General features: G+C 52.6%; 8 protein-coding genes across 8 annotated transcripts; 3 read left to right on the top strand and 5 right to left on the bottom strand.

Moving 5' to 3' along the window:
- Positions 1–2699: 2699 nt before the first annotated feature.
- On the top strand, positions 2700–3752 carry CRP46 (60S ribosomal protein L16; the record flags this gene model as incomplete). The annotated part of the gene is made up of 5 exons (XM_051732471.1): positions 2700–2723; positions 2854–2986; positions 3160–3213; positions 3302–3560; positions 3614–3752. The coding sequence occupies 5 exons, from the start codon at positions 2700–2702 to the stop codon at positions 3750–3752; spliced, it is 609 nt and encodes a 202-aa protein (XP_051587837.1).
- Positions 3753–4569: 817 nt separating this feature from the next.
- J4E82_006213 (uncharacterized protein) lies at positions 4570–6412 on the top strand (the record flags this gene model as incomplete). Its single annotated transcript, XM_051732470.1, has 2 exons — positions 4570–6019; positions 6099–6412. 2 exons carry the CDS (start codon positions 4570–4572, stop codon positions 6410–6412), a joined length of 1764 nt encoding a protein of 587 aa, XP_051587836.1.
- Positions 6413–8049: 1637 nt separating this feature from the next.
- Positions 8050–9362, bottom strand: J4E82_006212 (uncharacterized protein; the record flags this gene model as incomplete). The annotated part of the gene is made up of 2 exons (XM_051732469.1): positions 8050–9100; positions 9160–9362. The coding sequence occupies 2 exons, from the start codon at positions 9360–9362 to the stop codon at positions 8050–8052; spliced, it is 1254 nt and encodes a 417-aa protein (XP_051587835.1).
- A 612-nt stretch (positions 9363–9974) lies between these two features.
- Positions 9975–10646, bottom strand: J4E82_006211 (uncharacterized protein; the record flags this gene model as incomplete). Its single annotated transcript, XM_051732468.1, has 1 exon — positions 9975–10646. One exon carries the CDS (start codon positions 10644–10646, stop codon positions 9975–9977), a length of 672 nt encoding a protein of 223 aa, XP_051587834.1.
- Positions 10647–11963: 1317 nt separating this feature from the next.
- J4E82_006210 (uncharacterized protein) lies at positions 11964–15018 on the bottom strand (the record flags this gene model as incomplete). The annotated part of the gene is made up of 5 exons (XM_051732467.1): positions 11964–12688; positions 12745–13163; positions 13220–13308; positions 14116–14185; positions 14237–15018. 5 exons carry the CDS (start codon positions 15016–15018, stop codon positions 11964–11966), a joined length of 2085 nt encoding a protein of 694 aa, XP_051587833.1.
- Positions 15019–15959: 941 nt separating this feature from the next.
- Positions 15960–16474, bottom strand: J4E82_006209 (uncharacterized protein; the record flags this gene model as incomplete). Its single annotated transcript, XM_051732466.1, has 2 exons — positions 15960–16193; positions 16244–16474. 2 exons carry the CDS (start codon positions 16472–16474, stop codon positions 15960–15962), a joined length of 465 nt encoding a protein of 154 aa, XP_051587832.1.
- Positions 16475–17741: 1267 nt separating this feature from the next.
- J4E82_006208 (uncharacterized protein) lies at positions 17742–19897 on the top strand (the record flags this gene model as incomplete). Its single annotated transcript, XM_051732465.1, has 3 exons — positions 17742–18324; positions 18410–19681; positions 19734–19897. The coding sequence occupies 3 exons, from the start codon at positions 17742–17744 to the stop codon at positions 19895–19897; spliced, it is 2019 nt and encodes a 672-aa protein (XP_051587831.1).
- Positions 19898–21802: 1905 nt separating this feature from the next.
- On the bottom strand, positions 21803–23174 carry J4E82_006207 (uncharacterized protein; the record flags this gene model as incomplete). The annotated part of the gene is made up of 3 exons (XM_051732464.1): positions 21803–22206; positions 22250–22266; positions 22447–23174. 3 exons carry the CDS (start codon positions 23172–23174, stop codon positions 21803–21805), a joined length of 1149 nt encoding a protein of 382 aa, XP_051587830.1.
- Positions 23175–23658: the final 484 nt, after the last annotated feature.

The following is a 23658-nucleotide window of genomic DNA, read 5'->3' as shown; positions in this document are numbered from 1 at the left end:
ATACGTTGGTAATTGGAACACCCTACGCTTTTTAGTGGTGCTTATCTTGAGCCACATGTGCCGACTTCCGGGTGACTCAGCAACTCGCTTAGAGCACCCCATTTTCGCTCATCATCATGCAGGCCACATCAAGTCCAATACGAATGCCGTTCGTCTGGTCAGGCTTTAGCCACAGCACTAGCCACAAGGCCAAGAGCAAACACGTACGATGTCTCCTGCGTCTGCTCACATGGGCCAACAGAAATGAGCCAAGCAGTCTCAGGAGTGGCGCAAATTTGGTGGGGCGTTTGGCCAAGGTATGGCGCAGTCTTGTGAAACGTGGCTGAAAATCCTCAAGGGGAGATTGTGTGCATGATGCCAAGCAGAAAATGCCTGGGGTCTGCTTCGTGATCGCATCAAGGTGTGGCGCATGACGCAAACTGTTGTTGCGACGCAGACCACGTGGTTAGCTCCCGCAAGAGCATAAGTTGGCAATACGTGTGTGCGGGCTCATACGTAAAAGAAACAGCAAACTGGCCGATCGCCGGTCGTTCATACTTGACGGTTGGAATGCTAGATTTCGAAACAACTGTCGTGTTGCGAATCCTCAGAATATGCGATTGCATAGGGATGCTGAGATGTGACGTTCACTGCAGATCTGGACATTTCGTTCGATCGACAACACAAGCTTCGTGTTCGTAATAAGACCGTTGTCGAGCCGCCGTATATTAATGATCAGCGCATTCTATGATCTGATGGTAATCCTGAACGAAAATTCTGTACACTTGCTACGTCTGCCACTACCTAGGTACCAATGAGCCTCAGGCTCAAGAACACTGTAGCTGATGCAAGCTTCAGCCCTATATTAGTCTTGTTTCTTCTCGCAAATCTGACTTCGGCCAAACTGAACCAGTCTAAGATCCGTCAGTGGAACGTCTTCTCTACGCATTGACGTAGTCGACAATCTCGATCCGGTGGCCAGGACAGTTCCAGTCCTCCGGCTTGGTGCGGTAGCCACACCCACTAAAGCGTTAGTCGAAATGGAGAGTTCTGGACTCGATACCACCGAGCGGGACCCCAAACATAGGCTCAGTGTGACCATACATAAGGGCGATCATGGAAAAACTCAGGACTGAAGATTGTGCTTTGAACGTAAGTTAGAAGATATCTCGATGAGCCCGGAAGTGGAAGGCTAGGCTTCAGTCATGGTTTTATCATACTCTTTGTGATGAACTAATGGCTATCCTGGCCGTGCACGGAAAGTGAGGTTGTTGGGAAGCAAACGAGAGAGCGGTGCAGTCTGTTGGTTACCGCAAATGCAATACTCTTCTCCAGCATGGAAAATAGAGCCAAATGGTTGTGAAGTACTAGCTCGGGTTTGCGCGGCTATCACCAACCGTCTGTACAAGTCTACGAAGACTGGTCTTAGGAATATCGATTCAATACCCCTAACCGGCTGTAATGTGGCCGACATGTAAAACTGCTTCTTTGCTGTAGGCTACACGCGGTTTCTTCCTTGTTTATATAGGAATAGTACACGTCTATCCCCAGTCATGGGGAAACAGCTGAAGAACCACATGAGAGGGGACTGAGCGTGACCATTACTACGAGTCTGGAAGTGACATCTCAATGCTCTGGAAGGTTTTGTTGCGAAGTAGAGCGTGACAGGTGCTGTTATTCTTGCTTAAGGTTGCAGCAAATAGATGCCGCAGAAGAGGCTGCAAGAGCTGGATGAAGTTGTGCGTGCCGAAAACGGGTATGATGTGACGGAAACTCAAAGCGGTACTACCAAGCAGGCGCAGCAATCATGCGATAGGATGCGATCATGCCAATTCAATGAGACTTTTGGAATCTTTCACAGATACCAGAGCACACAAGATCGCGAATTTGTTCCTCTATGAATCCTGAAACCCTCATTCCTTGGAGACAGTAATGATTATGATAATACATCATAGTGAAAACGAGACAGTCCCTAGGGAATAGGTAACATTGAGAAGTATACCTAGATAGTAGCGTTCAAGGAGCTTATCTCTATTGTCCGGATTGAACCAAATGTACATGCGCGACAAGAAAATCTGGCCAAAATACAAAAACTGCTGATCATTCAGGCAAGTCCGATGGAGTCCGCAAAAAGTTCTTGTGTGAAACAGTAACGGATCCAGTAGTGAGATGAAGCCGTGTAACAGAAGTGCTAAGCCGCCTGTGTTGGAGCTGCAACGATTGGAAGGATCGGTGACTGTCAAAAGAAACTCGACCCGGGTACACGATGATGACGGTGTTTCAAAATCGATTGCCCAGAAGAATGCAGCTCCTTTCCCTTGTTGCAGCAATAGCCATCCTACTGTTCTCACTGCAGATGCAGCCTCGTATTGTGCTCTCATGTCGGGCGCGAGAGTAGTGAGCAGAGACTGCACAAGTGCAGCGACTGGTTGCCATGGCCATAGTAGCTAGGCTACCTAAATCGTTCGACAGCAAGCCGCTTAGACATGCACGACGGCTCAAGACGTGCATCATGTTTTCATGGGGCGCTGGCCGCCGCTGCTGTGCAGAGCGTGGTGATGTGCAGGTGCGAGTGGTGTTCGAGATGGCAGTCACGCTAATGGGTCCGTGCACCACAAAGTCGAATATTGAATTCGCTTAGTCCTGAGCCACCTGGAATTCGCATCTCTCGAGCTCTCCATCACGACAACTAACCTCACAGCACACCGGAGTCGAGCAAAATGTCGACCTTCGAACCCGTCATTGTACGTACGCCCCGATAGACGCAACCCGATATGCCCAGTACTGGCCTTCGCATTCCGCGGCGATGCCAGCCTCCAATTCCGTCAACAATACGCATTCTTCCATGGAACGTCTCGCTGACAGCGCACGCAGGTCATCGACGGCAAGGGCCACTTGCTCGGTCGCCTCGCCAGCACCGTCGCCAAGCAGCTCCTTAACGGCCAGAAGATCGTTGTTGTGCGATGCGAGGCCCTCAACATCTCCGGCGAGTTCTTCCGCGCCAAGTGTACGTACACCCACCGAACGAGCGAGCGAGACAAGGAGCAAGCCCTGGAGTGCAATTGAGAGTATGGGGCTACAAGGAGACGATGTGGTCGACAATATGCACAGTGCTTGCTCTTTGGCTGAGCGCTCTCGGGATATGTTTTTGGAAAGATGGCAACTGACAGGGTTATACAGTGAAGTACTCTGCTTTCCTGCGCAAGCAGACCCGTTACAACCCCACTCGCGGTGGTACGTCTTCCTGTCCATGCATTGCGCATTCGCAGTCAAAACTCGAATGCGTGACCTGCCACGGCACGTGTGCTGATTCATGCTCCAGGTCCCTTCCACTTCCGCGCTCCCTCCAAGATGTTCTGGCGAACCGTCCGTGGTATGATTCCTCACAAGACTCCCCGCGGTAAGGCCGCTATGGAGCGCTTGAAGACCTTCGAGGGTGTTCCCGCTCCCTACGACAAGAAGAAGCGCGTCGTTGTTCCCCAGGCCCTGAGGGTACTGAGGCTCAAGCCCGGACGCAAGTACTGCACTGTCGGTCGTCTCGGTCACGAGTTCGGCTGGAAGTACCAGGACGTCGTTGCCCGGTATGTCACATGTACCAAGTTCAGGCAGTTCAAATTTGCTAATTCACACACAGTCTCGAGGAGCGCAGGAAGGTCAAGGGTGCCGCCTACTACGAGCGCAAGAAGGCTGTCCGACGGCAGTTGGCTGAGGCCAAGAAGACGGCCAACGTCGACTCCAAGGTCCAGCAAGAGCTCACATCCCTCGGATACTAGAAATCGGCAGTCGATGAACAGTGTCGGTTTCAGTTTCGGTGACGTGGTTCGGCGTGGATTGCATTGGGCTCATGGGATGTTTATTTCCTCTACTATACTCCGACCATTCGAAAGGGTGTCCAGGCTAAAAGAGCACATCAATACCAGGGTGCTTACGTGTTCATGGGTCTCTTCGCGGTCGGTCTGCTGTGTCTTCAGGTACTCTTCCGGCTAGAAGCAATACGAAATGAAAAATCCCAGCTGATGTAAAGCATGGTGACGGCGTTGAGCGTTCAGCAATAGACTTGTGGTTATGTCAATTGACTTACGATTCCCCTTGAGTAAAACATGCACGCTTCAAGTGACACAGTGTTTTGCATAGCACTCGGACTCACCATGCGCATCCGATCCGACACGCCCGAAAGGATGGACAAGGTAGACAGCCTTACTGACGGTTAACCTCGGCTGTGACGTCGTGCCGCAACGGAACCGGAACCCTTCCCCAGATTTCCCCAATCCATGGTTGTAAGCCTCGACATCAGCTACCGTTGCACCCTGCAATACATGTATTAGATCGCTTCCAGGCAGTGGCTGCTCTAGAGAAGAGCTGAGATATATTTCTTCTTCCGTTCCTTACCCTTGTTTGGTTTGCGCCTGTGAACCTTGGATTGCTCAAGACCTCGGACATCTCTCGCATCTCGTCCCATAGCGGAGCTACTCCGCACTCTTGCGTCTATAGCTTCAGCTCAGCCTGGACCAATCTGTAGATCGGTATTTCTATTACGCGTATATAAGTTGTCGTTGTACCCATAGACCACTACATTGCCGTGCAGATACAATGGAGGGGGCCAAAGACCGTCTGAAGCAACTCGCGTCGCACTTCACCTCAGCGAACCCTGTCCCCGGACCTCCACCTATCCATCCCGGCGACAGCCACGAATACCATCACCGACACAACTTCCACACCCTCAGCCCAACATGGTTTCTCTGGCGCGCGGCGCAAATCGAGCCCGACGCGACGGCAATATACCACAAGACAGCAAACAACAAGATCCTACGGCGCTCCTACGCTGAAGCTGCGGATCGCGCACGAGGCCTGGCATACTATCTGAGGAAACACGGATATAAGAGAGTCGGTATACTGTCGACAAATACTCCAGCCTTTTTGGAGAGCACATTCGGCATCGCAGCGGCAGGAGGTGTCAATGTCGCGATCAATTATCGATTGAAGCACGATGACATCAGCTACATCTTCCAGCACTCGGACGTTGATATGATTATTGCGGATGCCGAGTTTGTGGGATTATTGGACGAGTACAAGAAAGAGAGACCGAGCATACCGATATTGGTCGATACTGATACGGACGCGACCGAAGGCGAGCTCTCAGGCCCTTTCGACGATGCAGTACTCGAAGGACTGAAGTACGATATCGAACAGGGCGGCAAAGGCTGGGCTGATCTAGAGGCGCAGGCAAAGGACGAGGAGGATGTCATGGCACTTGCATACACCAGTGGGACAACGGCACGACCAAAGGGGGTCGAATATACACATCGCGGCGTCTACCTCGCTGCAATGGGCAATGTTATTGAATCCGGACTAAACTATCACACGGGCCGTGCAAAGTATCTCTGGACTCTTCCCATGTTCCATGCCACCGGTTGGACCTTCCCATGGTCTGTAACTGCCGTGCGAGGAACACACTACTGCCTCCGCAAGATCGATTACCCAGAGATCTGGCGCCTACTCAAGGAAGAAGGTATCACGCATTTCAACGCTGCGCCTACTGTCAATACCCTCCTTTGCGCGGCAAAAGAAGCAGAACGTTTACCTCAATCAGTGAGAGTGACTGTAGCGGCAAGCCCACCAAGCGCCTGGCTTTTTGAACAGATGTCAAATCTAAACTTGAATCCTGTACACGTCTATGGCCTTACGGAAACCTACGGTCCAATCACCAAAGGTTACCATATGCCTGAATGGGATATACTTCCGGAGAAAGTCAAATACGATCGTATGGCACGACAGGGTCATGGTTTCATCGTCGGCAAAGCGACGCGGGTCATCAAGACAGAGCAGCCAGAGGGCGTTCTCACCGACGTAGCAAGAAACGGCAAAGAGATAGGCGAAGTCATCTTCGAGGGCAACATCTGCGCGAAAGGATATTACAAGGATGCCGAGGCGACGCGTAAGTTGTGGGAAGGTGGCTGGTTGCATACGGGCGATTTGGCGGTTTGGCATCCAGATGGCGCGATCCAAATTCTGGATCGGGCGAAGGACATCATTATTAGTGGTATGTTTTTGTATCTCCTGAAATTCTCCTGTGTTTGCATGTTCTCTTCAAAACAACATACTGACAATACATCTCACAGGCGGTGAAAACATATCGAGTGTAGCTCTTGAAGCTATGCTGTCTACTCACCCCTCCATTCTCGAAGTCGGAGTGTGCGCCGTTCCTGATTCGCACTGGGGCGAACGACCCAAGGCTTTTGTTACCACGAAAGACGGAACGAACAGCGAAACCCTAGGCCAAGAAGTGATACAATGGGCTAAGGAGAATAGTAATATCAGTCGATTTATGGTACCCAGAGAGGTTGTGGTTGTGAAAGAGCTGCCTAAGACGAGTACGGGTAAGATCCAGAAGAACGTTCTTAGGGAGTGGGCGAAGAAGGGTAGTGTAGAGTAGACTTGGTTTAACGGATATTTTGTGTCTATTTGCGATATGTGCCACCTGCATGTACGCGCCGCGCCACATATGAGAACATGCCAAAGCACTATGAGAAGGAAAGTAACCGATGTAGGATGTATGTTAGATATATATGGAAGGTCAGTCTTGCGAGATGAGTGCTAATTTCAATACCACGCTCAGTCATTGTTGGCCCAATAACAGTAATACAAGATCTGTTCGAAAGACGCATCATCCTCTTCTCTCACGAACACGAGCAAGATGTTTAGCAGCAGCAAGTTTATATATCTTATGTGACGTTGTGTTCGACGCGCTGGCTACCGACAATAAAAACCTTAAACGTGCAGAGGCAGCAGCCATAGCATATGCCAACATGATAGTTCCTACACGAATGCCTCCACGTGTTCTGGTCCCTTCATTGCTCCATTCACTGTCCATCCCGCGACTAGGTATCAATACTCTCACAACACCCACCCATTAACCCCAACGAACACTACATCAAATCAAGCTTGCGCTGCCATGAACACAACTACCCAATTTGGTGTCCAAAGCCCCTCATACCGCATCTTATATGCCTGCCATATCACCATGTGAGCCGTTGCAAGTACCAATTTTCCCACAACTGCAACACCAATCGTAACGTTCCTCCGCAGCACCGAGCCACCGACGTTATCGCTAGCGATGGTGATGAGATAACCAATCCAGAAACACGTAGATATTACGAGAGAGATGGAAGCAAAGTATGGGAGAAGGGGTGCAGAGCCAGTTGGCGTTCCCTCAAACTAGATGATATCAATACGTATACTCTAGAGGTTGATGAAGAATTAGAGTTCTACTTACGAGATCTGTGGCCCAGACAGTAGTGAAGATGGCGCTGATCAAGAAGACGGGTGCACAGATAGTGTCTGTCGGCGCGCGTGAGGCATGAGCGTGCTTTGCGACGAGTCGATATTCGTTGGGGCGGGTGCGCTGCGTCGCTGCACCATAGGAAGGCAGAAGAGGTTCATTTGACATCGTCCAGAGCACTTTGTTTAGGTAAATATTGGAAACAGAATATCTGGGTGGGAAGTGAGTGTTGAAGTCGGGGAAGAGAAGGTGGGGTAATCGAAGAGTGGTGGTGCAAATGAGTAAGGCTCAGCCTAACTGTGCCACTTCGTTACCTTTTACAGGCGGTCTCTGTCATGCACTCGATGTTTGTACCGTTAAGAATCAAGGTCGGCCTGAAAGCAGATATGGATTTCTATTATGACCGATCAACCACAAACACATCATTCACCCACACTTGCACCATCAAGACCCCGATAAGCAAATACGGGATCTCGAAGCTTGGTAGTGGTTGCGTCGATCCTATCATATCGACAGCATCGAAAATTGTGTATGTGTTTCTCTTTGCAGAAGACGGAAGTTGAAGGAAGTGTAGACATTTTCCGGGCAAGCGTGATGTTATGGTATCGCTGAGTAAGGCACACTTAACACAGATCGCTTGAGATGGCTCCCAGCACTTTAAAATATGTGTTTGACAAAACAATCTTTTCTAAATCCTCTTCAAATGAAAAGTCTATCGTCAGTCACTCTAGCGAAATGAACATGCCAAAACTGCTCTATGTTCCAGGATCCAACAAAAACGCCTATATCGTCTACCTCTTCCTTTTCTCTTCCTCTTCTCCCTTCTTCTTGGCCGCAGCCTTCTTCGCTTTCTCCATTCTCCCCACCGCAGCCTCAGCCCCAATTCCACCAAAGACCAGCCCAACACCAAGCCATTGCATGCCTGTAATCTCGTGACCAAACCACCACACGCTCCAAACCATTGTCAACATCTTTCTCGTAACCGTGACAGTAACAAGCAGCAACGAGCTGAAGTGAGCCAAGGTATGGAAGATGAAAACCTGGCCTATAGCGCCACAGGCTGAGAACATGAGGACGTCCCAGCCTACAGCGGGGTAGGTGGTTATGAAAGACAGCGCGTCAGAGAGTTCACCGGAGGTAGAACGGGGGTCGAGTCCGATCCAGGGAGCGAGGGGAGTGGAAGCGAGGAGCGGGGTGATAAGGAGGTATGAAACTGTCAATGCTGTAGACATGATATTCTGCGCACACATCATTTGGGGCCCAGTGAAGCCTTTGAAACTGCTGAAGATGTGATCTTGAACTGTGTTGGTCAGACCGTCGAAGAGTAGATTGACACCGAGTAGAACAAGACCGATGGTTTGCGACGCGTCCGCATTGACACCTTTCTTCGCGGCCTTCTTCGCAGTTGACGGGCTGTGCAAGGTAAAGACGGCTACACCCAGTGTTACAAAACCAACGACGGCGTACTTGTACATTGGGTACCGCTTCTGGAAGAGCGAGATGTGGAGGAACATGACAGGTAGCAGCTTGCAGCTTTTAGCCAAGATGAAGGTGACGTAGTCGATGTGCTTCAGACTCGCGTATCCGAAGGGAGAGGCGAGCGACGAGGTGACGGCGATTCCAAGGAGCGGCACCAGGATGTCTTTGGAAGGGAATATAGGGAGCACTTTGCGAAGGCCGGTTTTGGGGTCTTTCTTCGCGGAGAGGTTGAGATATAGGAGGCCGGTCATGGCAGCAAAGGCGGATTGGACCGTATTGAGGAAGATGGAGTATGTGAAGCGCTCGTTCTTGGGACCGTGGGTGGTGGTCGTTAACCGCTCTTGGATCCATGCCCAAGTCATGCTGTCTTGCTGTCAGTCAGGGTCCTCGAATCCAATCTACCCTCGCGCCCTGTGACTTACAAACTCCCGTATATACCGGCGACGCAAATGACCAACTGGAACAGGCCTGCTTCCTTCTGCTCCTGGGGGTTTCGCGCATGGAGCTCCGCTTGCTCCTCCAGCTTCTGCTCGATCGCATGGACTGCGCCGTCTAATTGGTGATGCGCATTTCCATTGGCACCTCCCTTGGTCTCGTTGACCTTGCGTCGGACTGCTTCTGCCATTGCGGGTGCTCTATCACGGTGGTCCCTCGATTGACGTATTGGTGATGATTTCGTGCAAGGGGCGCGCGGGCGGGACTATAGCTTGTTCTGGCGTATACAAAGGAGCGGACAGCGCAGTGAAGAGCGCGCGAAGAGGGAAGTCAGCAAGACCGTGTTTGTAGAGCGACTGCGGGTGGAAGCGACAAAGTACACCTGTCTTTAGATTTACATTGCATTGACCAAAGATTCAACCGTGGCATCAAGGGCCCGGAGCTAAGACGGAGCTAAATGAGCGGCACGAGCCATGTTTGAGCCTCAGGGATACCCACTTCGCTAATTCAATCGATGCGGGGGCGACGCTTCACTCGGCCTGTCGGCGAGCTGGTGTGAGTAGACACAGAACACGTCTGGGAGAAGCTATGTATTTCGATTCAAATTTTGCTTGAATATACCAGTCAGTTCCTGAGTAGATATCTATCTAGGCAGTGGCTACAAGCAGCGTCAAAGCCTCGAAGCGTACCGCTCCAGCCGTCATAAAGGTCGTAAATGCTCGCTAAAGTTGATCCAGAAAAACGCGCCAAACGCCAGCAGATGCAAAACCCACTTTTCCCCAAGAGCCAGCCAGAATGCAGCTCACGCCTCACCTCTGACAATCTTCGCAACAGCGCTCTTCACTAGCACCCACATGGGCCCAGCGTTGACTTCCTTGCCGCCACCTTCCTCCATCCCGCATTTCCTCTTCCACGCGTCCCTCCATCCTCGCTCAGTATCCTTCTGCTTGAGCCTCATCAGCTGCCCCGCTCGCTTTCCTTGCCTTCTGTACCCCGCCATGAACGCGTCCCATTCTCTCCTCTCCTTGACGAAAATGACTACACCGTTTCCTGCATCGATTGGCTGGCTACCCCCAGATAGGATCCGCGCCTCCCACGCGCTACCCATGGACTGGAAGGTGAAGTTTGAGCTGTGCAGAACATAGTAGCGTTTTCGCTTGCCGAACTTGGAGGCTGCGTTGGAAGAAGGCGTAATCCAGTGTGTCGCGCGAGAATAGATGCCGTCTGCCAGGGCTTCATGAAGAAGCTCAGAGGGAATGTATTGTCGGCACTGAAGGAGGAGCTTATTGCGGAGCAGACTAATGTCGATGTCTGGATGTGCGGTGGGTATTTGTGGCGAGTGAGATAGAAGTGCTTTGGTCTGTGTGCGTGTTGAGCGCGCTGGTGGTTTGGATATGCGTCCCGAGGCCCGTATGACTGTGACTGGGTTGCTGAATTGGTGGGGTGTGATTGTCTGCGTTTGAATAGGCGCCATGGCTGGAGTGGTACTCAGTTCAGAGTAGTGTTTGGTGTGCGGGTCGTAGCAAGTCTTGTATTCTTCAAACTGTGGTTCCGTACAGTGCCGGCTGGGAGTAAAGTCGTCGAGTAAGGATTTCAGTGTGGAGGAGCAGAAGCGAAGAAGAGAGGGAACATGCGGTCAAGAAATCATCTTTAACCATCATGCACCCCTTCCTAGAAGAGCATAGCTCCTGAAAAGAAACAGCTGCCATCCCAGCCTTCGGAAATCAGTCGGGTGCCAAATCTGTCTCTGCCCTTAGTGCCCTAGTCTACCAATCCCTGGGCGCGATCCTGGTCTAGGCAAGCACAGAACAGTGGAAGGATTAGCGAGCCCTGCCCGCCGAACCTCACCGTATGGGGCGTGGGGGAAGGATTGTACAGCGTGTGCAGCGACAATTTCCTCGACTTGTTGCTGTTGCTGGTACATGTGCCGTGGAATATTTCGCCTCAACCTTCTTCAACGCTGTCTCTACAGCTGACTTCACAAGGTGCAGGGTGGCACAGGCCGGACGTCTTGCGCAGGTGCTTCGTCCGAGCGTGGCACTAATGACGTACTCCGCCTGAAGGGTCCAACGGTTCGGACAGCCTCGTTTTGCACGTGTAATGCTAACCTTATGTCCCTTTGGCCGGCATCACCCTCAAGCTTTCGCAAGCACAGCATCACGCATCGAATTTAGACACTAGCATCATAGAATTCTAGATATTTATAATAGATGTTGTTTGGTTGTATCGGAGTGTCGGTAGGGAGAGCAAGGAAGGGGGAAGGTGTTCGGGCAAGGAGTGAGGGAGTGATTAGGAAGGTACATCGGAGTGTTGTGGTAGAGACCAGGAGATGGCGAGAATCATCTCAGTTCTTCTCCAGCTCTTCTTCGCCAAGAAAACCCAAAGATGGATGTCAGAGCTGCTACCCATGAGCAGATGTACTATCCGGATATCAAAGGCCATAACGTCATGACATTCGTGAGCCGCTCAGCGTGCACTCGGATCTCTCTCGACAATAGAAAGAAAAGTAAACAATGCTCCAGACAATCCATGGTATCCATCAGTAACAGCAAGTAAGAAACTAAGCAAATCCATGCTTTTTGTTGACGGTTGTCGTGGCCTCCATGACTAGAGGCATAAATGCAGATGGCGACGAATATAAAGATTTCGCAGTTTATAGCGAAGCCTGAGCGGCCTCGGGCTGTCTGGCGACCCCCAAGAGAGTGGGCAAGGCCCTCAAGGTGTAGCGACAACGCCGCGAAACTCCTAACGGCGCCGAGGTTGGGTAGCAGATGCATATCTACGAAGCGATCTACTCCTGGGCCTGGCTGCGACGCATCTTTTCAGCCTCAAGGTTCTCATAGAGAAGATAGAGCGCCTTCTCGTTAGCACTGGCACTACCAGTGATGGTAAACATGCGCTCGCCAGTGTCGTCATGGGGTGCCTTCGCAATGGAGATACGGGCGTTGGAGGTCTTGCGAATCTCGCTGATCTTGCTACCGCCGCGTCCAATGATACAGCCAACCATGTCAGATGGGATGCTGATGTTCTGAGTCTGCATCTCTTCGCCATCTTCGGTATGCGTTGGGGGCGGAGGCCTGCTCGCGGCATCGGAGCCAGATCGTCGGGAAAAGGCAGGAGGCGAATCACTGAAATCAGCGCCATGACCAGTGCGGTTGTACGAGCGTCCGCCCATACCACCGCTAGGTGCACCACCACCGTTGGATAGTGGGACGGGGCCAGCGCCAGGCTGAACCCTGACGGCAGGATTGTAGAGGACAGTACCGTAGCCGCGCTCGGAGTCGTCGATGAGGCACTTGCCAATCTCCCAGATAGCCTTCTCGATACCGCCAGGCGATCCTTGGACTTCGACGATGCGCTCGGTGGACTGGGGGAGCATCTCCTTCTGCGCAACCATACGAACGCCAGAGGCATCCTGAATCTGCTTGATCTTCAGGCCCTGGCGACCAATGATGGTACCCATTTGGTTGTGCGAGATGAGCAGGCGGATGGCTACAGAAGTTAGCTTGGTACCAGCTCTCATACGCAGCCATGTCGCTGGGAGAGCGCCGTGGTGTCGCAATTGTACATACGATGAGTGCCGTCCGTGCGGATAACGCCGCCCATGCCCATTGCAGGAGCGCCTTCGAGCAGACCTTTGGCGACTAGGCCATATGCCTTGGCGATGCCAGAGAGGCTGCCAGTGACGGAGAGGACACGGTCATGAACACCTTGAACGACCTTGCTGACACCGGCGCGCACGCCAGTCTCGTCGCGCAGGTCAGCAACGTTCTTGCCCGCCTTGCCAATAATGACACCGGCCTCCTTGGACGAAACAATGGCTCGAAGGGTGAGCTGCGACTCGGCGTATTCCTCTTCGGTGCGCGGGGCTACTTCGCCCTCACCGTCGATGTTGAGGCGGTCCAGTTGGTCGGCGACGCGGCTGGCATCTTGACCGGGACCGGGTTGGGGCTCTTCTGAGGACATGTTGTGGAGATGGTCTAGGGAAGCGCTGCAGCTGCGGTCAGTGACGTAGTTTTGCGACACGCGCAATGTCGCGATACTTACAAGAGACGAAGTTGTGTTGTGGAGACGGAAACGAGACCTAGGTGTAGTGGGGTGGAGAGGGTGAGGAGGACGGGTCGAAACTCTCCAGACTATTGTGTCAAATGTCAGTGACTGTGTCGAGGTTTGTGTTTGGAGGTCGGCATGGAAGCTACTCACTGGCGATTACGGAAGTGGCGGGGGAGGTGGTCGGTGCGGGATAGCGAACAGGTAGATGAGAGGGGGGAGCAAGGGTAGGTGGGAGCGGAGAGGAGGGTTGGGGGACGCGTGGGAGAAGAGAAGAGAGGAGTGTTGTCTGAACCAGTTTGGAGCGTGCAGGTAGAGTGGAGGTAAGGTGACGGAGGGAGACGAAGCCCTGGGTCTGAGCAATATTAGGGCGGCAGATGTAGCTTCTCTTAGCGAGACGGACGAGCCTTGCCGTATTCACAAAGATTGCAGATGCTGGGAGGAAGCTACGGAGGATTCAATGCATTTCATGTCCTTGTGCAGCAGTCGACACCGTTCCTATGGGCAATCACCATGCATGGCCTGCAGGCGTGAATGCATTGAGCTGTTCGCAAGTATCGCGCGCCCCATCATCGAACACAGAACAGAATAGACCCCGCGTGCACAGGCCTTGAAAACGGCCACGTCCCCACGAAGATGCAGCTAAATCAGAGCATCCAGGGTATTGGCTAACGATGGTTGGAATGTGAATGTATCGTGCCGTCCATAATTGCGATTGGCTGAGATGTGCGGATCATCCACTATTCAATTGTTTAACTCAGCTTGAGGACACTGTGACTCTGCCAACCTGTGCACTTGCCCCTACTACCATCAACGCCTGCTACCTCAACACCGCTCAATGCTTTTGTCACGTACGAACCCTACTTCTGCGCCTCGAAAACAACTTTCTGCACCTTCATCTTATCGAACAAGTCATAGCCTTCAAGGGCTTCGCTTAGTGGCATGATCTTGTCAGCCATGAATCTGTCACGGGTTAGCCATCAAATTTCCTCCATGTTCCAGCCTCAAACTTACCCAAGCTTTTCCTGATGCCGCTTTAAGCTTTCCAAAGCCTCCTCGAACACACTTCTCACCGGACACCTTCCCATCTGAACCCTAACGTTCTTGTTGTATGCTTCATTGCCGGTCCAGGGTATCTCGCCATTATGCACACCAACAGAGCTGATGACACCCCAAGGTCGGACAAGCTCATAACCCATGCGAAGGGCAGGCGAAAGTCCGACAACTTCAATGATAATGTCTGCACCGCGACCCTCTGTGAGCTCTTTGACACGTTTGTCCAGGCCCTCGCGATCAGTTTGAAAGTTCCAGGGCTCTGCACCCAGGGACTTGGCGAGTTCCAGGCGAGAGGGAACAGAGTCAACAGCGAGGATATGTTTTGGCTTGTAGTCGGTGATGTTGCAAAGTGCGCAGAGAGCTACAGGGCCACAGCCAATGAGCACGACGACACTGTCCTTGATCTCCTCTGGCGTGGAGTATTGGAAGCCGTTCTTAGCTGCGAACATGCCTGTTGGAAATATATCTGCCATAAGAACTAGGGCCTCGTCTTTGATGCCCGATGGTGCTTTGACGGCCGTCGAGTCGGCTAGAGGGACTCGGACATATTCCGCCTGGCCGCCATCTAGGGCAGGGCAGCCAAACAGCTGGCTCTTGACACATCGCGAAGAGAAGCCGTGGGTACAGTAGAAACATTCGCCGCAGGAGGTTGTAAATGGCGAAACAACACGATCCCCGACTTTGAGTGTCTTAATCGATGAACCTACTTCGTGAACGTGGCCGGTAAACTCATGACCCATCACAAAATCGGTAGCAGATGGTTGATGGCCGCGGAAAACGTGCAGTTCACTTGATGTGTTCAGTCAGAGATGTCGGTAGCATCGATGGTGATTCTAAGTACCTGCCGCACAATGCCGTCTGCGAAGGATTAGTAGGAAGTGATGATGCTGAACTGCTAGCGTACCTTTTCAACTTTGACGATGATATCTCCGGCATCTTGAATCTTTGGAATCGGCCTATCTTCAATCACCACCTTCCCCGGTCCCTTGAATACCACTGCTTTCATGTCGTGTTTGATTACTGCAACTGATTATCGATGGTAAGATACTGAGATGAGCGTGACAAGATTGAAATAAAGACACACGTTTGAGTTGAGAAACTAGGAGCGACCAAGTGGAGCTGGTGGACTACCTATAAGGCGCGATATAGGGCGCGCGCTCTGACGACATCGGACGCGCGAAATGGTCCTCGGTGATGATGTGGTATGGTAGCTTCTGCCCCGCCGAGGTTCGACTGCGGGGTACACACCACGGGCAGTGGAAGTATATTGGCTGCACGGATGTTTCACAGCTTAAATAACATTGCTGAGGTAATGAGCCACGCCTGGAGACACATGGGAAATGTTGAGACTGGTGTCATGAGTTGATGAGTTGCGCGATTCGGTTCTACGGACTTGGACAGCTCATAGCTCTAAGAAGCTCGAAGCTCGAAGTTCACCGCAGCCCTCCGCCGCTTCCGCATCAACATGCCAGCTCGTGGATGAAAAAAAAAATAGCAACAGCACTGTAGGGTCTAGCGTACCATGTAAACCCACCTGAACGCCTTGTCGGAAGTTCAGTCAAACCCAAACGCGTAAACACCTTTCGTAAAATCCAAGCCGTATCGCCATATCCAATCCAAGAATCGCAACAAATACCCATGCAAATATGACGTCGACGGCATCTAGTAAAATGCTCTCCCTCTAGGTGACGGTGCAAAGTAGCTCCTCCTCCAGGATGAACTTGCCCTCCTTGTACTTCTCGCTGGCCTCATATGCCTTGTCGTACTTCCAACCGACAGTCTCCTTGCACTGGCGACAGTGGATGTCTCGTACTATGTGACGTCCTGTGGTCATGTTGCGTTCGTTGGGGTCGGATTCGGTAATGTTTACGACGCTGTCAAAGAGATAGGCCTTGCCGTGCTGGCCACGGAAGTTCTTCGCAATGTTAGCATTCTATTGATGCGTGGAGTTCAAGGCGCGCTGACCCTGCTGAGTATGTCATCGTGGTTGGAGAGATGGGTCTTGCAGTTCTTGCAGCCGTAGATGCGCGACGAGGTGGAGTTGAGGTAGATGTTGTAGGTGAGTCCCATGGTGATGGACAGGCGATCCGACTCGCTGATCGAGGGCTGCTGGGGTGTGGAAGATGCGTCGAGACCGTGGCGGTAATCAGAGCGGTAGTCAGAAGTGGCCACTCGTTGTTGGTCGCCGGCTGTCATACGTGCTGTTGGCGCGGGTGTGAAGGGGACAAAGGTGGCGGGGAGCTAGCGGTGAAGCGTTTGAAGGGCCCGAAGTTTGTGGCTCCCGCTGTTGCGCCCAAGCGCGATTACTATCTTAGGATGTGGAATGAAGCCTTGGATCTGGCCTGGAGGTGACGCCGCTATGCCGGTAACTGGTGGCACGTGCGTATCGGAGCGGGATGACGGAGGCGAGGGGCACTGGTGGGTAGACAGAGAGCGGCGGTAGTGTGACTGGGACGTCAAGTTGGGTTGAATACTCTACACAAGTATCTACGTGGCATGGGCTGAGACTTTGTGGAACCAGACGATGAGGAGTGCAGTGAGAGAGCTCCAGGATCGCCAGGCTAGTGCATGTGGTGAGATGGAGCGGGGCCGTCTTGGAGGAGTAAGGTGGTCAGCTGGCGACGCACGCGGACGGTATTCTGTCCAAACTCGAAGAATTCTAGGGATGTGTTTACATTAGCATGGACGACATGGAGTCGATTGAAGAATCAACGTTTCGACAATCGTTGGCCACAGTCTCCTCTGATTGGTCACGACCATCTCGAGTTACCTGTTTGGGAACATCCAGCCGATCGCGCAGTCCCCAAATGTTTCTCTCCGCAATGACGAGTCATAGGATAAGCGCTTGCCTGGTAGGAGTTATCCTCGGTGTTGTTGCTTGTCGTCTTCGGACATGTAAACATGGACCCGCAGACCCAGAGAGCGTTTTACATTGGCACACAAAGAAGCAGGCTGGCCGTCGATAAACCAACGCATCGACCGACATGTGACGGCGAGCGTTGGGAGTGGGCAGAGTTTCGCGCATCCTCCATGCAAGGTGTTGTTGTTCTCTGTTGACGCTGCGGCTCCCAACCTCTCTTCGCGAACTGGGCGAGTCAGACGCCACGCAAGGTATAGCTGTAGAGTGAGGGTGAAACGACATAGGCAATTGCAGAGCGTCTGCAGCACGAGCGAAGTGACAGCGGCCAGTAAATGCACGCCTACGCTCATGCAGGTGATTGGCGTCGCGGCGTGTAGGCGATTATCAGCCCCAGCCTTCCGATGCACGTCCGCTGCGGCTTGCCCTTGTGGCAGACGTGCTAGCGGGCTTAACCTCGCTGATATGGAACATTCTAGCATCGTTTTTAGGACCAAAATCCCAGCTTAATTTTTATCCGCTCTGGATCTCAACCAACAGTCGCTGCAGCCAGACTAAATTTCTAGTGACACCATCCAGGCCGCTATCCTTCCGCAGCTCGCCCCCATGGTTCTTCCCTCCTTCTTCGCATCCTCAAAGAAGTCGTCCAAGACCAGAGATATCCCCAACCTTGCCCCCCGACCTTCACCCCAGGCTACCGCGGGCACCCCTCCTGCCTCGCCTGACAAGCACACCCACTCCAAGGTGAAAGACCGGGAACGCTCCTCCAGCCGCCGTTCGAGCTCGTACTCGTCCAAGCGTTCCTCCAAGTACGACCGCGACTCACACCCGCTAAATCTGCCGCCTGAGGAACGCCAACGCCTGTCCTCGCAAATGTCCGCCATGGACCAGCCCACACCCCAGCCAATGGACGTCGACCGGGAATACTCGTCCTCGCCCGCACCCTCGAGCCCGGTAGCAGACGCCCCAAAGACGAATGGCGCCAACGGCGCCCCAGACGGGCCCGCTCCTCCTCCCCACAGATACACAAAGAGCCCGCCGCCGCCCACAGCAAACTACGCTGCCACCCCCGAGGCTGCCACCCCGCCTGCTGAGCCCCCGACCATAGACGCTGAGGAGTACAAGGCTGCTGGCAACAAATTCTTCAAGATCAAGGATTACCCACGCGCCATCGAGGAATACTCCAAAGGTGCGTAGTCATACTTGCCATGCACTAGCCGCAGCTTTGCACTACACAACACACCAAGGAGAGCTTCGGGCTAACCAATCCGCAGCTATCGAGGCCGACCCCAAGAATGCCACCTACTACTCGAACCGGGCCGCCGCCTACATTTCCGCCAACAAGTTCTACGAGGCCATGGAGGACTGCAAGATGGCCGACGAGCTGGACCCCAACAACATGAAGATCCTGCTGCGGTTAGGCAGAGTATACACCAGTCTGGGACGGCCAGACGAGGCTGTGCAAGTATACGACTCCATCAATGCCACGGCCAAAGACAAGCAGCCTGCCTTGACAATGCAAAAGCACCTCCGCATGGCCGAGGACACTGCACGGAACGAGGGCTCGGGCTCCATGGTCATCTACGCTCTTAACGAGGCTGAGAAGGGCCTCGGTGCTGGTGTAGACAAGCCCCGAAAGTGGCAGCTTATGCGGGGAGAGGCACACCTGCGCATGGGCAATGCCAATGCGCTTGGGGAGGCACAGAACGTTGCCATGTCGCTGCTACGGTATAACAACCAGGACCCGGATGCTCTCGTGCTTCGCGGTCGCATCCTATACGCCCAGGGCGAGAACGACAAGGCTGTCCAACATTTCAGACAAGCGCTTGCCTGCGACCCTGACTTCAAGGCTGCTGTGAAGTACCTTCGCATGGTTCAAAAACTGGACCGCATGAAGTCGGAAGGTAACGCTGCCTTTAAGTCTGGCAGGTTCCAAGAAGCCATCGACACCTACACCCAGGCGCTAGAAGTCGATCCCTCGAACAAGGGCACAAACTCCAAGATCCTTCAGAACCGAGCCCTTTGCCACAGCCGGCAAAAGAGCTGGAAGCAAGCCATTGCCGACTGCGAGAAGGCGCTGGAACTCGACCCAAGCTACACAAAGGCACGGAAGACCCGGGCAAAAGCCTTGGGCGAGAACGGCAACTGGGAGGAGGCTGTGCGTGATCTCAAGGCCATCCAGGAAGAGAACCCGTCGGAACCTGGAATCGCCAAGGAAATCCGCGATGCCGAGATGGAGCTCAAGAAGAGCAAGAGGAAAGACTACTACAAGATTCTCGGTATCGAGAAGGATGCCACAGAGCAACAAATCAAGAAAGCATACCGAAAGCTGGCCATCGTACATCACCCAGACAAGAACCCTGACGACGCGGATGCTGCAGACAGGTTCAAGGAGATCCAAGAAGCACACGAGACTCTGAGCGACCCACAGAAACGTGAACGGTACGACTCCGGCGCTGATCTTGTAGACCCCAACGACATGTTCGGTGGGGGCGGTATGGGTGGAGGCATGGGTGGCATGGGTGGTGGCATTGACCCAGAGATCCGTAAGTACAATAACCACTGTGAGAAAACATTCACAGCTAACAAAAGGCACAGTCATGCAAATGTTCGGTGGCATGGGTGGAGGCATGGGAGGCGGCCGTGGCGGAGGAGGTGGTTTCCACTTCAGCAGCGGCGGTGGCGGCAGTCCATTCGGTGGTATGGGTGGTATGCCCAGCGGTGGTCGAAGAGGAGGACCACCCGGTGGCTTCCCCTTCTAAGCGCCTCATTTATACCCACACAACCCCCACGACGACGCTCCGGTTCAAAAACAGCATCCTCTCTTTGATTCGTGTGTATACCCTTGGCAGAACACTTCCGACAGATTTCATTCACTGGCGTTGGATACAGGAGACGCGCGAGCAGTAGATGCATAGACGGTCGTTCGGATCGCTCTCCTGTATTTGGGTGGGATGCGAAGCATTGATTTTCACGTTGGCTCCCGAGGGATTTAGCATTGCCTGGCGTCTCTCATTACTATTTTGTGCATGAAACCCACCTCTAAGAAATGTCTGCCGTATGTGACGTGTTGGAATTAGTAGTGTAATGCGAATTTTTTTTTAAAAAAAGTTAACGACCAAGGGATTGTCTTCGTGCTCGTGACGTACAGACAGAGATGGCCTCCCGACACAAGGACGAGTCGCAATGGTGTTCGTGTACAATAGCCGTTGTGGTGGATCGTTCATGTCGTGACATTTGCAGCAGAAATCGTACCGAATCGTGTGCAAAAGGAGCCAATGACGTCATACACACTAAGGTCTTGTGAAAACCGTCCAGTAGCATTTCGCATGACCTTGATTTCCATAGTGCCCGAGACCTTAATTCTTATTCTTTCTACCTCAATTAGTAGTAACCCCATCGAAGGTTTTTCTCACGAGTATCATTCCAACAATAGCACCACTTCGTATAAACCCTGAGCTGGGAAAACTTACTCCTTGTTTGGTACGTTAGGTTTTCGCAAGTGGTTTTGACAACGTTCAAAGGGAGCATAAAGTCTATTCAGACTGCACCACCAGTAATAGCTACTCGAGCATTCTTTAGAAGACAAGGACCTTCTGAGAGGCGCCTCTACACTCTCTCCACCCTCTACAGATCGTGCCACGTAACCGTACGATTGAATGTCTACAATGCAACCTTCCAGACGCGGCCGTCCAAACCGCCAAACACCCACGTCAGGACTATCACGAGGCGCCCACACACCGCGGGACCGCGGTGACTCTACGCCATCCTCCATCTACAATTCCGAGGCCAACTTCCATGTCTCAGATTACCGGGGACGAGGACGAGGACGAGGTCGAGGTCGAGGTAGAGGCAGGGGCCGTGGTGGACCGAACTTCAGATCGGACCCAGACTATCCTCCCGTCCCATCCTTCGCTTCTCTCAACCCCGGTACAGCTGTTTCCATCATCCTCAAACAAGACCAGCCCACCGGACACCAAGTCCGCGGTATTGTAGCAGACTTGCTAACGCGTGGCGATCATCCCCGGGGTGTGAAAGTAAGGTTAAGGGATGGAAGGGTTGGTAGGGTACAGAAACTTGTCTCCGAGAGCGAAGGAACGCAGGGTGAGGCTGTTGTTGGTGGCGCTGGTGCGGGGCTGGGTAGGGATGGTGAAGGTGGGGGAAATGGTGTAGAGAGGAGACCGGGGAGGATGGTTGGTGGGAGAATAGAGAGGGATATTAGGGATGAGGATGAGTATCTTTATGATGAGAGGAGGAGGAGACAGCCTGCGGATGTGGGAATATTTGCTGCGCTGGAAGAGGCGGATCGGAGATATCAGGGAACTGGGAGTGGAGAGTTGAGGAAGCCTCAGGTTGCGATATGTCCGGTGTGTGAAGATTTTGAGGGAGATGAGGCAGCTGTTGCACATCATGTTGAGGAGCATTTTGGGGGATGATGGAATTGGAAATGGTGGGTTGATTTGCCATCTTGCTCTGCTTGAAAGGGTCTTTCATGTATACGACGTCGAGCAGTGGTTAACTATCTCCGTCGTGTCAAGGTCTCTAACATGCCTTGCGTAAGTGACCATATATATCTCTGAGCCCTAACAACATCTTTGCCGTCGCGCCTGCACCACAGTATGGTATCGGCAGTAACACATTCCCCCTTCCCCGTTTTCATCGCCATCTCACTTGTAGACTACATCCAGACCACGCTTCTCGTCCACATAGTTAAACTCATCCCTAAGAAGCCAGAACTTCGCACCTTTTCCTTCCTGGATGCGCCCATGAGCCTTGTGGTGGTTGATCACATTCTGTCGGCGTTTACTATAGACCTTGACGAACTGCTCGTCTTCCTTCCAATCCTTGAAGATGCTCGACGCAACCCATCCTGCGTTAGGTAGACGCGAAGAGTTTCTTCCGTCGGGAAGATTCCTAGTATTGATGTGGTCGCAATCGAAGGCACGAAATGCTCTGTTGGCCATATCGAGGTCGATGACATTGTCGAGAGCGTTCCACCTGAGCTCGTTGAGTTTGTCTTTCAAGATTTCAATCTCATTCTCCGGCACCTCAATCTCAATCTCAGGGCGGTCTTGGGATGTCGCATGTCTGGGAGTCTGGATGTTCACACCCACCTGGGCCTGCGAACAGCCTGAAAGAAGTCTACAACGGTGTGAGTGAGATACTCAATGGAGAGGAGGAAGATGGATGGGTAACGGAGGTGCTGGGAGTAACCCGCTGCATTCTCAGAACATAAGATGATGATGTCACACTAAAGAAATCAAGCGTGGTTGGTCTGTCGCGAAACCTAAGATCATCAATCGTTACGTACCTTTTCGGATCCCTTTGAGTCCTTGAGTTGCTCACGCGAGACTCCTGCACCTCAGCTTCGAGGTTGGAGAGCCGTGCCCTAAAAAACTCTGCATCTGCTTCGCTCGCTGAGCGCTGTTCGGTAAGCAGTTTGTTTGCTTTGGTAAGCCTTGCGACCTTATCTTCCTCGACCGCCAGCTTTCGCTGCAGATCAGCGATCCGTCCTTGGCTTGCAGTGTTATCGCTCGATTGAGATGTTGCTTCATCCAATTCTTGTTCTGCAACATGAACATCCCCGCGAACCGCGGCAAGCTTCACAATGAGGCGATCATAGGAGTTCTGTGGTCGAGCGCACGAGTGCGATATTCCTTGCGCCGCACCAGTAATATCAGCCAGTTCGACATCCTTGTGTTCCAGAGCGGCTTCGAGCACTTCCATCTGTGCCCGCAGCGCCTCAGCTTCCGACGTCGTGGTGGTGTGGGTAGCCTTTTCCTGCTCGAGATTCTGGTTCAGAGCCTTGACCGTATCAATTTCACTCTGCAGGCGCTGGACTTCGACTTCTAGATCGCTGTTCTTGCGGTCTGCAACACTCAGTTTAAATCTCAATCTAAACAGGTCCCTCTCTTCATCGCTGTCGGAGGCGTTGTCTTCTGATGCGACCGTGCTGCTAGATAGCATCTGATATCGCTGCTGTCGACTCGGATGCATCCCGGCGTAGGTATCATCGTCATCAGAGTGCGCGTATGCCATTTTCCCCCGAGTAACTGATTAATTTGACGCGATTGTGGGTGGTGTGTGTGTGCTGGCTAGCTGGGAGTCGCTCCTACTTGATCTGTGTAGCAGAGTCTATGGTGCTTGGCAGAACGCTTCCGCCGAGAAGGAAGGCGTGCAAGAGCCTGGGGCAGGCATAATATTTGCAGGACTAGAAAATGGTGAACGAGGAAAGTGAGGGTTGCGAGGCCACCTGAGCGTTGCTGGTAGCTCTGTCACGGGCCACATGCTGTGAGACAGTACCTAGGTATGAGAAAGCTGTCAGCAGAGATGTCGAAATTGAGGAGGTATTTGGAAGATTGCTTACCTGGGAAACAAGATATAGGACGAAGAAAAGAACAATGCTATCTGCTATATTTGGAGTACAAGAAGTAGATCCATGAGAGTTGGCAAAGAGCTTTGATACATTCTATAACACGCGATCCGATGACGGCTGATGCACACAACATCATCTTTTGGCGAT

This window comes from Alternaria postmessia (genome assembly GCF_024291825.1).
Source record: "Alternaria postmessia strain BMP 2775 chromosome Unknown scaffold_35, whole genome shotgun sequence".
Classification (NCBI taxonomy): domain Eukaryota; kingdom Fungi; phylum Ascomycota; class Dothideomycetes; order Pleosporales; family Pleosporaceae; genus Alternaria; species Alternaria postmessia.
Note: the sequence above shows the minus strand (reverse complement) of the source record. Positions and strands in the feature narration are given on the sequence as shown.